Source organism: Oenanthe melanoleuca, chromosome 2 (assembly GCF_029582105.1).
Source record: "Oenanthe melanoleuca isolate GR-GAL-2019-014 chromosome 2, OMel1.0, whole genome shotgun sequence".
NCBI lineage: Eukaryota > Metazoa > Chordata > Aves > Passeriformes > Muscicapidae > Oenanthe > Oenanthe melanoleuca.
The window spans coordinates 46,150,280-46,170,327 of NC_079335.1; the positions used below are offsets into that span (position 1 = coordinate 46,150,280).

The 20,048-nt window shown below is 40.8% G+C and overlaps 1 protein-coding gene across 1 annotated transcript in view; it reads left to right on the forward strand.

Annotated features, from left to right (window-relative positions):
- Positions 1 to 19,769, forward strand: part of ANKRD29 (ankyrin repeat domain 29) — a 31,258-nt gene extending 11,489 nt beyond the window's left edge. The window contains exons 5-10 of the mRNA XM_056483246.1: positions 3,990 to 4,088; positions 6,929 to 7,027; positions 13,256 to 13,354; positions 13,795 to 13,890; positions 14,947 to 15,045; positions 16,417 to 19,769. Of these exons, the coding sequence (XP_056339221.1) occupies positions 3,990 to 4,088; positions 6,929 to 7,027; positions 13,256 to 13,354; positions 13,795 to 13,890; positions 14,947 to 15,045; positions 16,417 to 16,500 (576 nt within the window). The 3' untranslated portion in view covers positions 16,501 to 19,769. The remainder of the gene's footprint in view (positions 1 to 3,989; positions 4,089 to 6,928; positions 7,028 to 13,255; positions 13,355 to 13,794; positions 13,891 to 14,946; positions 15,046 to 16,416) is intronic.
- The last annotated feature ends 279 nt before the right edge of the window (positions 19,770 to 20,048 follow it).

The following is a 20,048-nucleotide window of genomic DNA, read 5'->3' on the forward strand; positions in this document are numbered from 1 at the left end:
TTTTAAAGGGCAGAGCAAAATTAATCCATTTGCAAAGAATATATATATTTCTATTATAAGTTATGACATGGATTTGGAATAAGCACACAAATTGAATGTATGCTAGAAAACAGAGACTTTAACTAAGGAAATACAAAGCCCAACATCTTTTTCACCCACTTACCTGTAAATTGTGATTACTATATTTATTACTCATATATGAGAATTCTGGATAACTATCTTAATACAGGCATGCAATTCTTGTGAAGCCTTGTAATATTAGAATTGATATTTGCTATGGCAGGTGAAGTAAAACTATTCCAAAATAGTGTAATAAAGTAATTAGCAATAAATGCTGATGTTCTAAAGAGAATTAATAGTGATATTGAGGGTTGATTATTATATAATTATTACATATAATATTAGTCATTCATATTATTCTGCATTGTCCCAGTCTGACATCCATAGAAATATTTAACATAGGTTGAAACTTTTTCCTTTTATTCTGATAGATGTGATAAGCATTCTTAGAAAACATGGTGGCACATTTTCTGCAGGTTGAACAGTGTCAGAGGCTGTTTTTCAGCAGGCAGTGCCTGCAGAAGATCAGTTCTCCTCCTCTGTGCCATATTTAAGAGATGGTAAGCTGCTTTCAGGTGATGATAACAGCAGAAAGGGATAGGCAAATAGAGAGGGAAGTCTACACCATTTAGCATGGTCTTACCCAGTGCTGCTGTTCCAAGTTCTTTCCCTGCACATCAGCAGCTGCTGTTATGTGCTGGCAGTGAGGAGCACAGGCTCTGGGGAAAAAATGGTTTTTCAGGGAAAGAATTGCAGAGGTAGCTGAGAAAAGCCCAGCTCCTATCTGAGCTGGAAACATTTGCAGTGCAGGATTAATAGAAGCTTCATTGTGTCAGGAAAACAGGATATGAGCAAGAAGTGAGCCCAAGGCAGTGTGCTGTGTCTAAGAGGTTGCTCAGTGGCCTCCTGCCCGCTGCAGAAGGGCTGGTAGCCCCAGGAGTGCCTCAGTGCTCGCTCACGTGTCCAGCTCCCACTTGCTGCCCTGCTCAGAGTTTCCAAGAGCCTTGCCAGTACCAAAGACGCTGCTTCAGCTTTTTACTTATCTCAGCTGAAGCCAAAAAGGAAAGAGGTAATCACATGGCTGAAAGGGATGTTAAAACTCTTTCATTTACTTTTTTTTTATCCTCTTATCTGCTTTTTCTATAGTCTGTAAAACATTGGGGTCTTCAGCTAGAGCTTGCTGGAGTAAAGTGTAAGAGAAAAACAGATGGAAGCTTACTAGAGGCAAGAGGGGGAGTGAGTTTTCTCCTACTAATAAACAGTGCACCTTCTCAGTTTGACAATTCCTTGATTTAATTAAGTGCTGTCTTATCACATGGTCCGTGGAAAAGTTTCCTGCTGCCAGCTCCCCTTTCTTACAGAAAGATGTGTATCTGATTTTTCACAGTGGTACCCCCAACTCAGAGCATGCAGAGGAATCCAAATCCCTTCTGTTGAATGCATTCAGCTTCATATATCAGACTGCCAGTAGAGCAGGTCTTACAGCTTGTTGTCCTCCTGATCAGGGACCAGATCTTTGAGCCCAGGAATAGTTACCCAGTTCTCTCTACCACAGTAAATATTTGATCCAGAGTGGACAGATGGAACCAGTGACCATCAATGCTCCTCTTCTAACCCCAGGACTCTGATCAGACTGATCTAGGAAAAGTTGGTCACTTTAGTCTGACAGATCCAAATGGTGTATTTTGGAACTGTTGTACTCTTAAAAAAAAAAAAAAAAAAGTATCCATCTAAAACTGTTTGCTGGGTTGAACCGAACACTTGGTCAGAAACCCCTTTTTGAATTAATTAGATGTGTCTTGAGAGAGTGTTGCCATTCTTAAACCCCAAGCTGTTGCGTCTCCCAAGGTGGGATCACACATTGGGATTCCAAGTGTTGGGCTTCAGCTCTGGTGTGCCAACTGTTAGCTTTGCAGGCCTGCCTTTTATTTGGGACCTGTCACTTGGTTCCCTACAGAAATTATGACAATAACCAAACAATCATCTAAAAATAACAGGAATTTGTGGAGAACACAAGAATTGTGGAAAACAAGAGCCAAACCATAAAGCAATAAACAAACTTTTCCCGTATGCAACCAACTGAGCATGTCGACTTACCTTCCATACAGGAAACTTTAATATTTTTAGGCTTCCTAAAACTTTTCCTTCCATGTCTCTCCACAGAGGACCTTAAGTCTAGCATAGTTTCTCTTCTTAATTCACTAACCTTTCTTTTTCAACATTGTTCAGGGAAAAGTCTTGAAAAATTTCTCTGGTTTTTTTTTTCATTTATAGTCCTTTGATCTGGTAAGTCAGCTCTTGACCAAAGTGGCTTTCACCTGGTTGGGGAGAGGAAACAGGTTTCATGAAGCTATTAGCTTTTCCATTGTCTTTTAAGTATGTATAAGGTGTTTTTAATCCAAGGACAATTATGATTGCTTTTGTGTTTTGTTCCAGCAGTTCCCATAAAATTACAGTAGTTTAATTTGGCAGGAAAGTCTAATTTCTCAGAAGAAAAACTTAACTCCACTGACCTGATTACACACTGTATTTACTCAAATAATCCAGAATTAATAGGCAATTCTTAGACTGTCACACAACAGCCTCACATCTCTGGCTTTGCTTACACCCATGCCTTCTTTTCTTTTCAATGTCATAGGCAGGAAGAGTGAAAATGAGGTTTTGGGGGTAGCTATAAACAGGACCTGTGGGTTAGTTCAGTCGTGTCAGAGCTTGAGTTATCACAAGATTATTACAGCCATAAAATTGCACCATTGATTAATAAATTTGATTATCACTTCTCATTATAAAAAATCCATTTGGCCACTCAAGATGTAACTTCTTATGTGTATATCTGTCTACGTGGGAAATTTCAGGCAACTTTGGAGTTGTTTCAGAGAACAAGTCTAGGACAAAGCACAGTCTTGTGTCCATTAATAACAGCTCTAGAAACCATTTACCTGAAATAGTTTAGATAGTGTACCTTGTGGAGGAGAGGCTTGAGACTGGGAGAAGGTAGGGGAGAGAGAAGACCAGTGGTGGGGACATTTTGGGATGTTCATCATCTTTGCATGATGGCATGGTGCCATCCCAGGCAGAAGATAAGAACTTCCTCTCCATAGCTGTGTCTGAAATACTGGTAATTTTTGAGTGGGCGCAGCACATTTAAGATGGCAAGACCCACATTTGCTGTCTCAGTTGTTTCAGCTGGTTTGGAGTCAGTCACCAGTGGCACTGAGGAGTTTCCCTTCTCAGTTGGCTCCCAAGGGAATGTTTCTACCAGCAGGGATTGATGCATGTGCCTAGGTCTCCCTTTAGTGGTGATGTGTAGCAACTCTAAGTGCCTAGGACTGATCCAACTGCAGGGATCACTTCTCAAGCAGAAGTAATTGTTCTTTCACTGGTCAGACTCACACTTCCACAGTCAGCTAGCACACTTTAAAATCCTTCCTCTCCACTCAGCTTTAGGCCAACAATCCACCAGTGAGAGGCAGGACAAAACAGGGCACAAGGTCCTGGCCAAAGAAGAGCAGATGGTCAACAAGCTCTGGAGCAGTGGAAAGGTGTGCTGTCCCTCCACCGGTGGAAGAGCTTGGCAGGCCTGAGGAATTTGGCTGTAGAAGGAAGAGATGTGGAGGAGCTTGGAGTTGTGAAAGGAACAAAGCTTTTAATGGCAAGGCAGAAGATGAGGAATGAAAAACAGAATTTTCTTAGTTCCTTTCCCTCCCTAAAAACCTCAGCAGAAAAATGTAGTGACTGAGCCAAATTGAAAGATTTACATGCAAACACTTGGCATTTAAGTTATGAAAGATTCAGTAGCTACTCATTACAGAACTGCTGTGAGCCAAATTCTGAAAAGTCTTAAAATTTGGGTCTTTTTTTAAAACTGTGATGTTCAGCCCAGCACTTGACCTCTCACCTGACTGTACCCATTCTTTGCTTTTTCACAGGATGGAGGCACAGCTCTCCTGGCTGCCTGTCAGTACGGGCATGCAAAAGTAGTGGAAACTCTGCTGAAGCACGGCGCCAACATTCACGATCAGCTCTATGTGAGTTTCTTGACACACACAATATTGACAATGGTGGTGGTGGAACAAATGTGCTGTTGCTTGGACAACAGCAGACACCCTGGCTCCAGCACTGACAGGCATTTGCCAAATGCTGCATTTTTGTAGTACTCTGTTCCTCTAAGATGTGGATTTTGTTAACTGTCTGCCTTTTATGATGCTGAGAGAAGTAGTACAAAATCAGAAAAGATTCTTTGGCTGCCTTTTGGTTCATGATCTGTATGGAGGATATGCACCAAATCTGAAATAGGCTTTTGAGTTACCCATTAGCCTGGGAGGCAAGAGCATGTCATGTTCTGCCACAATTTGAAGAAGAGCAAATAGCCCTAGAGCCTCCGAAGTATGTTAGTTTTCTGCCAGAAAGAATTGTAAAAATTAAAATATTTAAATTACTTCAGAGCGTATTTTTTAATATCAGTTAAAATTATGTTGTTTAGTATTTGTGAATCTCCAGTTTGTCAGTGTTTTGGGTAAAGTAAGGTTAAAATAGCTGAATTGATATTGTTTAGTTGACTTTTCAGAAAGTTGGATTGAACCAATGAAGCTCTGGATTTAATTTACTCGAACAGAGACACAGATAAGTTGAGCTTTTCGGCATTCAACAGAAATGAGCAGCAGATTTTGCCTCTGCTTCCTACCACTCTTTCTTATCCCAGGGCACTCAAGACTGACGAAGAGGAAGATGTTTCTCTGAGATATATGAGTTTTTTCAGCTGTTTCCTTTGGCTTTGGATCTGCAGGATGCTGTTGCACTCTCCGTTCCTACTGGCTTGCAGGGGAGCTGAGAGCTGGTGACTGCAGAAGTCATAGGGGGATCCCCACCTCAGTGCTGCCTCACCTTCATTTATAAAGAAGGTTGTTCCACCTTTGCTGTTGTGCAAATAGGAATTGTCTTTCTGGTCTGAGAGCAGTGATTCATCCCTCTGCAGGATAATCCCAGGGGCTGCCACTCAGTTTAAAAATAGCTATGCTGCCACACCTGCAGACTCTTACCCAGAGGTCAAGGCAGTAAAATAACTTCCTTGTTGTCTCTCCTGGAAATGAGCAATATTTGCAATTGGTTTTTCAAATGTACTTTTATTGCTCACAGACATTGGTCAAAGCCAGTCAGAAACAGTTGTGTAATAAAATAAGAATACAATCTCTTGAAAAAAATCTAAACTCCTTTTGTGGGCCAAACTGCATTTGTCAAGTGGTACCTGGATGGCAGTTTCACTGGCAGCTAAATGAGAGGGACTTTGAGCATATATTTGGATACTCCTCCAAAACCATCAAGATCAATGCTCTAATCTTAAATTGACTCATGTGAGGGGTCGGGAGAGCAAGAGACAAAAGAATACCCTAATATTTCTTGCAGAAATGTGTTATAGCCTCAAAACAGCATTTTCATTGCAGCATCAATTCCAATCAAATACCTATAAGTGAATACAAGGTTCTCCATCTTGACTGATCCTACAATAAAGAGCTTTTTTAATATTACACAATCGTGTTTACTTTCTAAATTGAAGTGTTCTCTGTCTCTGGAGGCAGCTTGCAAAGGCTCTGGTACTGCCAGGTCTTTTCATTTACTCACACAGTGACCAGAGAAAACAGCTCATCAGAGGGCCTAAGGACAGGCATTAATAATTCCATCAGACACCTCTCTTGTTTACCAGGACATTTGTCTTGAAATCAATGTCAAACATCCTAAATTCAGTCCCTGGGGCACTATATTCAGCTCATGCTTCACCAAATCTATGCTGAGTTTTTCAGTTAGAGCACACTCTGTCTGCAGACACCAGCATTTAGTCCCAACATAGTGATATGCCAACAAGGTCAACAGCAGGCTTTCAATAAAATGTGTTTTGTGATATGCACTTGCCTGAGTTGGCATGGGAGGTGTACATGCACATCTGAGGTGCAGTAAAGGGGTTAATTCCTGTCTCTATTTAAACTAAAAGATTCTTGCCTCCTGGGAAAACTTGTCCTAGCACATCCTGTGCTTAGTACTGTGGATGTAGGATGGGCAAACACCTGGCCCACCCTCAATACAGATTTCTACTTATAGTTGGTTAGATGGATTATAATGCTGTTTGAAAATGTTCCATCAAAAACACTTAATGAAATATGACTTTTGATTTTTTTCCCTATGGAAGGGGTTTCTCTGAAGTAAAATTCTGAGAACATCTGCACATGAAAGGCACGTCAATGAAAAATAAAACCCTGCATTTGTTCACAATTTATTCTTTCACAAGCTTTTTGATGGAAAATTCTGCTTTCTGATATGGCTATGAAGTACTTTCAGATTACTACATTACAGGTGAAGTCTCTTCTACAAGATGTGCCAGAGCAGAAGCACGGTGGTGTCTGGGGTGGCACAGCAGCATGTGTGCCTGTGTGCCTTATTCCTTCAGCCTCAGGGGCAGACTTCAGTGCTGGGGTTTGCAGTACCCAATGTTTCCACCATGTATCCATGTAGCAGGACACTTCTGCATGAACATATAAAAGCTAAATGAACCTGTATTGCTGTACAGGAACTAATTTCTAATTATGTAGCTTGATACTTCAATGAACTAGACTCTCAGTATTCCAGACACAGGATTTAATGCTGTATTTGATATATGATGGGAGCCAGTATTTGTGCATACTGAATGAAAATGTTGCCACAGTTTATTATGAATTAGACTTTGCATTTTGGTAGTTATTTCTTGAGTATGGCTGTATATTTGCTGTTACAAAGCATAATGACTAAAGACTGAGAACTCAATTCAGTTTCATTTGTTTTTGTGTGGAAAAATGGCATCACTTCAACACAGTGTAAGACAGATGTGTTTGTTCTCTAGGATGGAGCTTCTGCAATTTTCCTGGCAGCACAAGGAGGATATCTGGATGTCATCCGATTGCTGCTCTCTTCAGGAGCAAAGGTTAACCAGCCACGACAGGTATGATCAACATTTCAGGGCAGAGCTGGGTTCTAATTTTATAGCTAAGAGAATTAACACTGGAATTTTCTCCAGGCATTAGGTTCCTGTGGACATGTTTCATTGGAAAGCAATTTGTGGCTGTGCAAACATACTGTGTTTTAGTACAGATTGGTAACATGATTTTGAAGTCAATACCTCAGTCATTTCTGAAAGAATTGAAACTGAAGCTCTGCTCCAGATCTACACATTACACCCTATGAGCCACCATCCCTGGAGGCTCTTAAAATATGTGTAGAAGTGGCACTTGGGCACATGGTTTACTGGTAGACTTGCTGAGTTAATGGCTGCACTCAGAGGTCTTTTCCAGCCCAAGTGATTCTGTGATTCTAGAGCAGACCAAACCCTGATGCTCCTTTAAACGGGTTTGGACTGTATGCATGTTTGGGTCAGGCACCAAACTAAATGAAAATAAAACCCTCCAGCTGTGTGGCATGTTGCTGTAGGGGCCTTGAACTACCTCTTGCAACTACCAATCTGTTTGTGTTGCACCACATTACTTTTGAAGGTCTACAGCATTCCTGAGCTCTTTTTAAAATTGTTTGAAAAGCTCTGGAAAATCTGGGAACTCTAGGAGAAGGCAGTACTGAATTCTGATTTTTGAAATCTCCAGATCTTCAGATGTGGCTTTGGTGTCAAAGTTTGTCTTTGACAAATACTTTTATTTTTAGTTTTACTTTTGTTTATTTGTTTGTTTTATTTTGTGTCATTCCTGAAATTCAAGCATGAGTGTTGCCTTCATCTCTCGAAGTTCTTGAGACATGGAAAGCTTTTCTCTCCATTTTCAGCTAGTCAGTCTAGTGGGCCTGATGTTGCAAAGACATACAAGCAGTGGCACCTGTAAACATGAAATTAGCTCCTTGCAATCAGTAGGGCTGCTGTTTGATCATTAAATGGGAAGTGTGAGCAAGATTTGTGGCTGCTTCAGAGATCCCTGCTAGGGGGTTAGGGGCTGGATCCACTGTGATGCCTTTTCTTGCATTTTCTCTGAACAAAGGGCTCACCTCCGACAATGTTGTTGCCTGTCCACTGTTTGTCAAAGCCAAGGCTCAGCTTTAATGTGCCTCTTCAAATGGGACAATTGTTTGTTATAAAAATAGCGATTTTAAAATGTAATATTCATGATTTCTGCTTCCATTGGCTGTCTGTGGTTCTTGGAAAGTACCACTACCCTTCATAAACAGCCAGAAAAATGACAGAAACTCTCCCAGTCACAGAGTTGAAAGTTTCAGCAGCAACTGGAATACCTCTTAGTAGTTAATGGCTGGTGAAAAGTTACTCTGCTGGAGCACCTAACTGTGTAACTGATCTTCTATAACAATAACAATAACAATAACAATAACAATAACAATAACAATAACAATAACAATAACAATAACAATAACACCACCAAGAACAATAATAATAATGGTAATAATAATAGTAATAATAACAATGTGATGACTTAACTTTTAGCTTTCATATTTCTAGATTCTGTACTGCATTAGCATATAACTCTGAACTTCTTATAAAGCATCAGCTGGATGCTGGAGTTAGGTAAGGGTGTAAGAGGCTTTCTAGGTTTTAAACTATGGGATAGGTAAGCATACGTGGTATATAGAGAGACATGTATGAAAGCTCTCTTGCTTTCCAAATAAAAGTGTTTCTTAATTGTTTAGCTGTTTTTTTGACTCTAAAATCAGTGCCTAAACAGCCAGAGGTGGAGCTGCACAGCTAGCTTTACACCCAGCATGTAGAACTGTCTGGTTAGAGATGGAGCTTCTCAGGAATATCTACCTGCTTTGAGAGACCCTTTCCTGTGGTCTGCTGAAACCCTGTAGGCAAGGTAGCTGTCCTGGGTCTTCACTGTACATTTGAAATTGATGGGATAAGGTCTTGTCCTTGTAATTAGTCATGCATGTCAGCCAGGTGGATGTGATCACTGACTGCAGCAAGTGAAAAAGCAGCAGGCAAGAGCAAATGAGTGCAAAAACTCTAACAACAGTGGACAACGTGGCATGAGACAAGCTCTGCCAGGTATTTTAGTATTTCCTTTCAACTGCACCAAAAGCCTGACAAATCATAGCCTGGCAACAGACACTGATCTGTATGTTTCTGCTGCGTGTGTAGGTCTGCATACACTCCTAGCTGTGGTGTAAGGAAAGAGGATTAGTATTTTAAGTGCCTTAACTGACACAGTTTTCCTGCTGCCCCTAGCCCCACCTTTGAGCACCAGAGCTGTGCTGGCAGCTACCGCCTGGATTGATGCATTAACTGCTCCTAGGTTGCCTCCAAAAAAGAAACAAAACAAAACAAAACAAAACAAAACAAAACAAAACAAAACAAAACAAAACAAAACAAAACAAAACAAAAACTAACCAGAAAAACCCTCACAACTTCAAAAAAGCTTAAGAAGTGTTAAAAGCTGTTAAGTCTAAAGTTTCAATGTAGAAGGAGAGACCAAGGCATGCATTAATGCCCTTTGAGTAAGTCAAAATAGAGTTGGGGAGCTTTAGCTCTGGCTGAACCCTGTTGCCATTAAAAGTGCATTCTGCTATCTGTAGTTACAATGCAGCTAATTCTTTCTGACACTATTTTTTTAGCTCTCTAATCCAATTTCTACAGCACAATGTTTCATGAGGCATTTTTAAATCTTAGTTGAGGCAAAGACTTGTCTCTGTGTGAATGTTCCTCCTGGCTCCTCTGTTTCATCTCCAGCAGGACAGACCTTCTTTGCTTGAGGGTACCTCCGATCCCTGCTAAGATTATGCCTGGATAAGTGCGTGGCATTTGTATTTGGGCCCACTGTAATCCGAAACATTTCCTTAACAAATGGAACATTTTTACTGTTTAATTAGTCAAGTAATGGTTGGATGGACTTCAGTCTCTTTCTTACTAACAAATGGATTTGTACTTTGTTAGAAGGTGCTGTGTTGGTCATGAGGTATGCAGCTCTAGAAGGGGCAGTTTCGCTGCCAGACAACTCTCACTCTCATTTACAAGCTACGTTGCTCTCACTGTGGTAGAAAACTTTTCCAGGCAATGTTATCTCAAGTACAGAGTGCCAGGTGTGAGTTCATCTTCTCCTTCCTCGCGACGTCCAAGATTTCCTCTCTACCTTGTGAATTTGGCGGCTTAATCCATGGACCTGCACACGTTTGTCTGCCTTCTATGTCTCCTCATGCTGCTTTAGTGGATACAAGTTCCCTCTAAGTCTGGTGGCCCACTCCCAGTCCCATGGGGGTATTTCTGACATTTTGGGTGGTTCTGGCTGTCCCTGTGAAGCCCTTCAGCTCAGCTCTCACAAGAACAAATAGTGAAGCTTTTTGGAACGTTTCTACCTTGGCAGTGTCCTTTCTCTTGGGTTGTAATTGCCTTCTGCTCTTGCCAATGTTGAGGAGCTGGGCAGGAATGCTTTTGTCATCTTTTTGTCTAGACAGAGCTGGGGGCAATGTCTGAAGCCTGCTACAGGAGATGTTTCTATGCTTCTTCAACTTACAAAACAAAGCTGTAAGATTCTTTGCCAATGCTGTTTTGGCAGTCTGTGTCACAACAGGCTTTATTCTGGCTGGCTAAGCAGATTCAAAACAATCTGAAAATTAATGACATTTTTCTTAGCACATGATATGCAATTACACATACATGTAAGCCAGTAAATCTTTATAGGGTGCACTTCAGCAAGCAAGCAATTTGCTATTGGCAAATTAGGTGTAGTAGTGCAAGTGGACTAATGGGCAGAGCAGTGGAGGAGATGACACTGAGTAGCCTGAGAGTAGGGGTTGTCTGCCCCTCAAAATACATACTGGAAATTTGAGGGGTCTTTCACCTCCTACCCTAATCTGGCCTTTTCTAGAATTCAAGCCATAAGCAAAAGTTGAGATTCAAAGCTGCAAGATTAAGTCATTAGTTAATGGGTAAGAGAAAGAGCATTAATAATTTCAGTCAGAGTATACTTGGAACTTATGGCTACTGGATATAATAAAGTGTTGTCCATATATACTAGCTTATAACCAAATGTGGAAAAAAGAACACCTTACAAACATATGGGGTATTTAAAATTATTCTAGGAATGTAGTGATCTGCAGTCTGCTGGATCCCTGGGCAGAGGGACAAGGAAAGGAGAGTAGCTTTTGAATTGCATCTTTCCCTGTTCTCACTTTCTTCTTGACTCATGGCCAAGCCCTAATACCTGTTTACACATGAATTCTCATGTGACCTCTGCTTTGTATCTTTCACCAACATAAAAATGGACAGAAAGATCATCTACTCCATATAAAAATCATATATATTTGCATAAACCTAAGTGCTAGATGCTGTTTGCTTAAGAGAAAGAAGCTGACCATAGTAAATGTGAGCCCATAATTATCTTCACTATCTTTCTTCTCTTTAGGCTAAGTCCTTATACAATACAGCCACTTTTCCTCATAATATGCTTTTGTCTCTATTCTATAGCTGAGGTGCTGAGGATAATGTCTGACAGCAATACTATTAACTGTTGACAATTAATGGTAGCAGTGGTATTATCCAACATTTGCATTTCCTTTTGCTCCTCTTCATTTATACCTGAAAAGAGGGGTTGTTCCTACAAACTTCACTGTGAGTGGAGAAAAGCTGCTTTGGTTCCTATGCTGAGCTTGTGTTTTCTTTGCTTGTGTGAATCCAAAAGTGTGGATTTGCACGGTACTGCTTCATCACGCAGCTTAAATTGTGTAGGCTGCTCTCAGATATCTTCCAAGTTTTACAGGCTTTTTCAATGCATCTATTGCTTTTTTCTAGAGCCCTCTGGTGGGGGGAGATTAGAAAAATATGAAGAGTCAGCTTACTGGTAGAGAAAACACTAAAATAAATAAATTGGAGAGGGACAGTTTTTGACATCAAAGTAACATCACATACTCTGTATACAACACAGCTTTTGTTATTTTTGAATCACGAAGAACACTTGTATTAACAGGATATATGCCAGAGTGAGTTCAGTCACTAATTTCAATGAGTTAATTTATAAAGAAGTTATACAAGTGTGGGCAAAGATCATGTTCCTCACCATTTGAGAATGCTGAAGATCTCAGGGTGTGCATTTGTTCCTTCTCAGAATCAGAAAAAGGGAATTATTATACCAAAGAGTTAACTTTTCTGTTTCTTTCAAAGTATTAATTCATTAGTCCATGGAAAACAGAGAACTGATTCAACAATGGTTTTCTGGGTTGCATGAGCAAGTCATAGGAATCTTTAGCTGGCACTGGAAAGTGAGACTATTTCTTTGATCCAGGTGGCAATATTTTATTTAATGTAAAAATTTGATTTCTGCTGAAACTTCTCATTAAGCCTATTTTTGAAGTCTCAGTTTAGTTTGTATTCTTCTTTCAAGCCAAGTCTTCAGGCTGCAGTGTGTGGTGAGGGGAACTGGCAAGCCCTAAAGGCAGAAGCAGGCACCCTGCTTTGTGGGGACTCAACTCTGTGTTAAAGTCCATACAGGCAAAGGCCTTTTTTAAAGGCTCACGAGAATCAGTTTGGCAACACATAACTGCTGGGGTCCTCCTGCAGTCTGAAGAATCAGGCCATTTAGGAAAAAAAAGAGGAAAAGACACAAAACTAAATTCTATTTGCAGTGAGAAATGCTTCAATGCACTTTTGCCTTTGGGAGGGAAATCCATTACAAAGTTTAACTTACTCTGAATGTGCATTTACTGATGTTTTGTGCTCAAATAATGATTGCATATGACTTTTCCAAAGCAGATTTTTTTCATGCTGGATTCCTTGATAATTACCTTGTTTTTTAGTGGAGTTTTGAAGATGCAGATTCTGCACAGCTGCAGAATCTGCCTATGCATGCATGCTGAGGTTTGTCTGTATCCACTGTCCCCATCTAGAGTTCAAAGCACACAGGATACCTTTAGCTCTTATGTTTCAAACTTCTCTGTGTATTTCAGGCATGGCTGGTGACTTACTGGGCTTTAATTTCACAGAGCAATGCACATTTCTGGTAAGCTATGCAAGGAAAGGCAGTAAAAGGGGCTCTACTCCACATACTGAAGCAGTTCTTACTTGATGCACCAACCTACCACAGGGGTTCGGACACAGCTTTGCATTTGACTCCCTATAGGATTTGATTGAGTACTTGAAGTACATCAATTCCAGTAGATATGGGCAGTAAAATATCAGAGGGCAAAGAGCACTGAAATGAAGCCATCAGCAGTCATGTTTTGTTTGCAGGACGGGACAGCTCCCTTGTGGATTGCCTCGCAGATGGGTCACAGTGAAGTGGTGCGAGTGATGCTGCTCCGGGGAGCAGAGCGAGACGCCGCACGGGATGTGAGTAGCACTTCCTCCTGCTCTGTCTGCAGCTTAATGCCTCATTTGAGAGGCTGTAAATCTGCCTGGATGGAGGCTGGGTGCCTCCAGAGTCCATCCTGTTTGTCAGGTTGCAGAGTCCCACCACAGATTTTCTTTTTCCCCTTCTCACTGGGACAGTTTCCTGGAGGGACCTCCTGGCATAAGGGAATGGAAATGTTCACATAGTTGAGAAACAAAGATGGTATATGGTGTCACTGGTTCATTTTATCCTGAAGTTTTCACATACCAGAGGAACAATCCTCCAGGTACCCTAAAACCAGCAGCACATGCTGTGGAAGTGCCTCCTCAAAGGTGATGAGCAGAGGAGACTCTCCTCTCAGATGCCTGGGGAGATCTGGCATTTCGCTCCAGCTTTTTCTTTCCCTCCATCTTTTATGGCATTCCTCTTTTTTTTAAAGGATGGTACAACTGCTTTACTGAAGGCTGCCATTAAAGGCTACAACAATGTGATAGAAGAGTTGCTGAAATTCTCTCCCACTCTTGGCCTGCTGAAGGTTAGTATTGAAACACAGAGATTTTTTAGGCAGAACACAAGAGGACAAAGGGTCTGATGAAAGATCTGGCATTTAACTACTCTAGTGGAAGATGATAGGAGTTTGAGCCAAAAAAAGTCAAGACAAAAATGAAATTACCTTTTTTAGCTGTAATGCCACTCACAAATCTTTTTAAACAAAACTGGGAATTTAATTCTTGGAATTGACACATTGTGTCATAGATGAAATTCTGCTTTTTGTCACTTGATTTTATTTCTACTCTAAGTAGATTACTCTTGACTGTACACTTTTAATATTATACCCAGCCTTCTATTGCATTTAGTCAACAAAATAGTGTCCTAAAAGGTCTGTTGTGAGCATACTCTCTACTTGATTTTGTTCTCCTCTGAATTCATTAAGTGACTTGAAAAATAACAGCTATTTGGAAGCTGCTTTTTAATGACTGACCTAATTTTATGTGTCCATAAATCACATACTTTGATAGCTTCTGTGCATGAAAATGATTTGGCAAACATAATGTACTTTAAAATGTAGGTGGCATAAACTTAGTTACTAATTTTGAGTATGAAATTGCTTCCACACATATTTGAACTGTCAGTTTGCAACCATAAACAAAAGGCCAGCCATAAAAACCCCCACCAATCAGCTGCCTGACACTGAGGCCATTAATCATCAGAGAGAGAAGGTAAAATGCACAGATGGCTTCCATTACTGCTTGTGCTTCTGTTTCACTTGTTAATGACAGATTTTGCCAGGCAGAAACGAGTGCTGTGTTAATGTCACCTCTGATCTATTGACTATGGTGATTATTAAGGGAAATACTGTTGTGGCAAAGTGAATTTGACTCTCCTTTTTATTAAAGCATTTAAAATCACCTCCTTCACATCCCACTAGGCTGGCAGCACCCTAAATCAGACCCTATGCCTTTGATAACTTAATGTCTTCCATGTTACTTCTTTCTCATTTATAGGTCTGTTCTTTGCAAGCATTTGTGTTTCACTGCCTTTTGCTTTTCTTCCCATGCATGGTACAAACACCTCCACTGGCATTTCCTAGAATGGGACCTCAGCTCTCCACGCAGCCGTCCTGAGTGGCAACGTGAGGACAGTGGCGCTGCTCCTGGAGGCAGGAGCAGATCCATGCCTCAGGAACAAGGTAGGTCCTGGCATGCCATCCTCCCAGGCGTGTGTGCCATCGAGGTGGGGGCAGCCCATGTTTCTGGGTTGAAGTCTGGGCATTGCTAATACCAAAAAAAAAAAAAAAAAAAAAAAAAAAAAAAAGTCAAAAATTGCACTCATCTTTCCCATATCTTACGCAGATCTGTTAGCTTTTTGAATTAGTTTTGCATTCGTTTGATAACAGCAATTTTTCTATAGAAAACTTACCATGGTTTCATCCCGTGAAGTGTTTTAACATTACATGTTTGATCATTTCTGTGAATGTGTCTTCTGACATGTTTCTGAACTATTTGCTGATAGGGTTTGATATGAGTTTGTTAAGTTGTAAATGAATGGTCTGGCACTGACTTGTGGTATATTGGGTGAGTGAAAGTTTGTAAAAGTAATCCAGGACATATCTTGCAAATATTTTGGTCATTTAATACAAAATCTGTGGCTGTTAATTTCTGCATCATTCCACTTGATGGCAGCACAGTTAATGCCATTCACACAGTAGTCTCTGTCAATAGACATTTTGGGCTTATACTATAACTTGAAAATGTACAAGATTTTTCTGCTATTGATAATGATCTGCAGCAGCAGGGTGTGCACTGGAAGAAAGTGTGTAGCTGAAAGTTCTCCTGCTGTTTTTTTGTTTGTTTGTTTGTTTTTTGTTTTTTGTTTTTTTGTTTTTTTTGGTTTTTTGGTTTTTTGGGGTTTTTTTGGGTTTTTTTTGTTGGTTTTTTTTGTTTTGTTTTGTTTTGTTTTGTTTTTTGTTTTTTGTTTTGTTTTGTTTTTGTTTTTGGTTTTTTGGGGTTTTTTTTGTAAGCAACATGCCATTTGGCATGACAGAGTATATTTGCAGGACAGAATTACTGATTTTCAGAAGCAGCTTCATCATAAATACTTTGTGTTACCAAAACTGTATTCAATAAATAAAAAACCAATAATCAACTCATGTTCTATTACCAACCTTACAGCATAATACTATTTCATAGCTATTTAAGTTATCCCTTGGAGTTTTATGGACATTAGTACATAAGGGCCTGCCTCATCTCCCCCAAAAAATCAGCAGCTATGCTCTCCTTTACTTCTGTGGCAGAAGCATAGGGAGCCCAAGGGCATTTAGTCTTCATAGTCAGCACAAAATAAGATGTCACTCAAATTCCCTTCTGGGATTGTTTTGAAGACTTAAGTGAGACTTGAACACTGAAAGACAGTTTCCTAAGATATTTTCAGCAGGGGTGGAGACAGCACTAGAAAAAACACATGTCATCATAATGACCAGTATGATCTTCTGTAGAGTGTAGTGCTTTCAACCATGATTGGGAAATTCATTTCTGCTAACCTCAAGGGTTTTTTGTTCCAGGCAAATGAATTGCCAGCAGAACTAACAAAAAATGAACGCATCCTCCGACTCCTCCGTGCAAAGGAAAAGCAAAGGAAAAGCTAATGCAGCCCTATGGCAGATGCAGTTTGACAGAGATGTGCCCTGACCACGAGTAGCATGACAGTAATCCCAGGTTGGAACAGTTTGCAGAACTGATTAGCCTGTCCAGTAGATGCTCCCTGAATACACCAGGCCCTCGCCACAGGGTCGCCATGGCTGGGGCCCCTGCCCGGCATCGCTGAACGCGGAACCATGACGAGAGCAGGGGGTGGCCCAGGAGCTGCATTTGCACTGCAGCCCTGCCTGTCCTCCAGGATCCCAGCGATCCCAGCACCGACGTTTGCTCCCCATGCACCCCGGCACAGGCAAGCACCCCTGCTGCTTCAGACACGCATCCCCAGGCTGGGGATGGCCACGTCATGGCCACACATCCATAGCAGAGTGCATAGGGAGAACTCAGCCCTTGCTCCAGAAGGACACCCGGGCTCTGCAGCTGCTTGGATTCCGTTGGTCATGGAGCAGCCCTGTGACACCCCTGCCCTCCCTTTGCTGACAGTGACCATTTCTCTCTACCTCCAAGTGCCACGTGAGACTAGAGGTGAGATGCCACCTGAGCCATCATAACAGCAAAAGTTCTCCTGTCAGCACAGGGGTGAGGTCACATTTTTGCTCCTATGTGAAGCTCCATAAAAATGATCAAGAGTATTACAAATGATGCCAAAAGCTACCAACCAAACAAGAAGGAAAGGGATGTCTTTGCAATTGCAGCATCTTGATCTACCAATCTGTCCAGCAACAGAAACACAATAGAGCTGCTGATTTTGCGATGCCTACACAGCTTATGGGGATTTTTCCCCAGCCTTGTGTGCATTTTTGTGGGTAGAGGAGGACTGATTGCTGAGCAAACCAACCATGCCCAAAAGGGCATTTTTTCACAGGTGCAAGTATGTCAGAAACTCAGCTGTCAGGCACAACAAACTGCACAGATGCTACACAAGTGGTATTTGAATGTTCTGCACTCAGATACGTGAGACCATGGTTTAGTGCCCACAGCTACTATGCAAAGCACTCATTCCCCAGGTCTGTGGCAGGAGCTAAGAGACAAGTGCACAGTGTTCAGGTGTTTCATCTGTTATTGAGAGGGTTACACGTAGCTATACCTGAACAGGCCCACTAATTACTGCAGACATGGAAAGTGAAGTCTGAACAGCAGTTCTGGCCTTTGTTGTGATACTTCGACATGCTACTAGTGCCTGTGTGGGGAAGTCAGTGCAAATTGCAGGTGGTTTGTGAGAAGCTATGTTTTAACCATGTTGCTCTAAGACACCCCATTTAAACCCAGTCATTTCTGCAGTATAAACTCTGTATACCATGTCCTGTTAGCCACAAAAACATAAGAGATTAATTTACAGTGAGTTGAGGTAAAAAGTTAGTTCAGTACATAAATCTAGCACTTCACCAACTTTCAAATCTTGGCAAATTACTGAAGAATTGCTTTAAAAGTTGAAGACAAGGAAGATTGTAAGGACACAAAATAATTCTTGCTTAAGAAATGTCTGTCTAGGATTCAGCTGAACTGCTGCACTTTTGTTTTGGTGAGTTAAAAGGAAATCTGTAGGTGAGCTAACACAAATGAATGTAGTTTGTGCATTACAAATTAGCCATATGAATTATCAAATTATAAAGGTTTTTTTTTTGAGAACAAGTTAGGTAAGAAGTCAGTGTTCTGGTGAAGAGAACAGAACCAGGTGTACCTTTTCTTGCATGCTGGAATTCCTATTCAATTTATATTCTGCATTAAATAGGAAAGCTTTAAGTTTTCCAACAATGTAATAAGAAAATTTATTTGTTTAGATAATTTATGCTGCTGTATTTTTAAATTAAAATAATGTTGTGCCTAACAGAAACTTGCAGATGAACTGGTACAGAACCAAAGATTTATGCAAGATGCTTAGAGGATGACTGTATCCAGGGTCTGCAAAAGACTAAAAAATACTGAGCACGCAGAAATCTCAAGAGCCTTATTGGGATTTTAAATTGCACAGCATTACAAGGGACTGCACTACAACTTCTTTAACAAACAACACTGGAGAGGACAGATTTATTTGGATCCTCCAGTGGGCTGAAGATGAACGTATTTTGGAAAACAGTAGAAGAACTCTGGGCAACCTGGCCTAAATATTGAACTTTCACCCTAAATTTTCTACAGATCAACAACTGGCAACAACCACACTTTCAAGGTGAAAAGCCCTTTCATATTTGTAAAGGAGGTGAATAATCATTAGAAGGTCTTCAGTAGCTATGCAACAAATACTCTTAATATCAGACAGGCTGTAGTAATCACACAATCCTCCTAAAAAATGTGGAAGCATCCATTGTTGGTGAGGATCTCCTATTTTTTCCTGATAGCAGAGCATACGAGAGACGACAAGGCAAACCAACAGAGGCCCTGCAACAGCTGGCCTCTGAGACAACAAATGTAGGTATCCCGTATCTACAGGTGGCCCTTTCTTTCTGCCAGATATATTTTCTTGGGAGAGTTGTCTCGTCCCAAAGGGAGCAGTTATTCAGCAAAGAGCTTCTTTAACTATGCTTGTCCATGGGAAGAGTCATGTCTGCTCCTCACCACTTAGAATAAGACTTTCCAAGCCCTGTGTCCAGCTGCCTCTGGTCACTACAGCTGGGGATCTCTTGAAACATGTGAAGAACACCTGGGTCCCTGTGTCACATACAGAGCACCTGCTGACCGTCTGAGAGGATGCAGTTATCAGGTTGGGTTTTTTTTTGGTTTATCCTTTTCTTTTTTTTTTTTTTTTTTTGAGCAATCTTATGCTATGATCGGCTTTTCTTCTGAACAACATTTGAAATGTGGGGCTAGCACAGGTTAAAGGGAGAGTTTTGTTGGTCTCTTTGCTAGTGCTGGCTGATACTACACACAGGCTGTCTTGGTGGATCCATCATGAAGAACTGGCACTGAAGACATTCTCTGCTTGATTCAGGCTGAAGTTGAATCAAGCTTCAGCAAAGACACTATTCAACCAAAATGAGACTTCTGGCATGGAAACCTTCTTTTTGGGAGCATTTGTTTCATCTTGGAGCTTTTGGAGAGAGGGATGGTATCAGTTTTGGGCTCCCTGTAACCCAAAGGTGCTTAATCTGCCTGTATATGGGCTCTAATGTTGCAATACTGTTTATCACCATGCAATTCAATGTTTTCACAAAGAAACCTTAATAATTGTTAGCATTTATGTAGCTGTTGTTATCTTTAAAGTGTTCAGCAAATACTGCTGTGGTTTGTTTGTTGTATTAAAACTGAAGCCTGTTTTCCCTTGGTGGCTGAAGTGATTCACTGATACTGACAGCTGTTCTTTGCATAGTTCTGGAGCCTCTTGTGTAAGGTTTTCCAAGTGCTCCACAGACACTAATATGCATCAAGGTAAGCAAGGAAGTAAATTATTTCATTCGCAGACTAGTGAAATACAGCAGCTCTTCAGTTCATGTCAACAGAAAAGAGTAAATTTAGAAGAAATTTAGATTTAGAAATTACGGGGCACTAAACTAATTTCATAGATGAAAGGATGAAGATAGATAGAATATAAAGATATGAAATA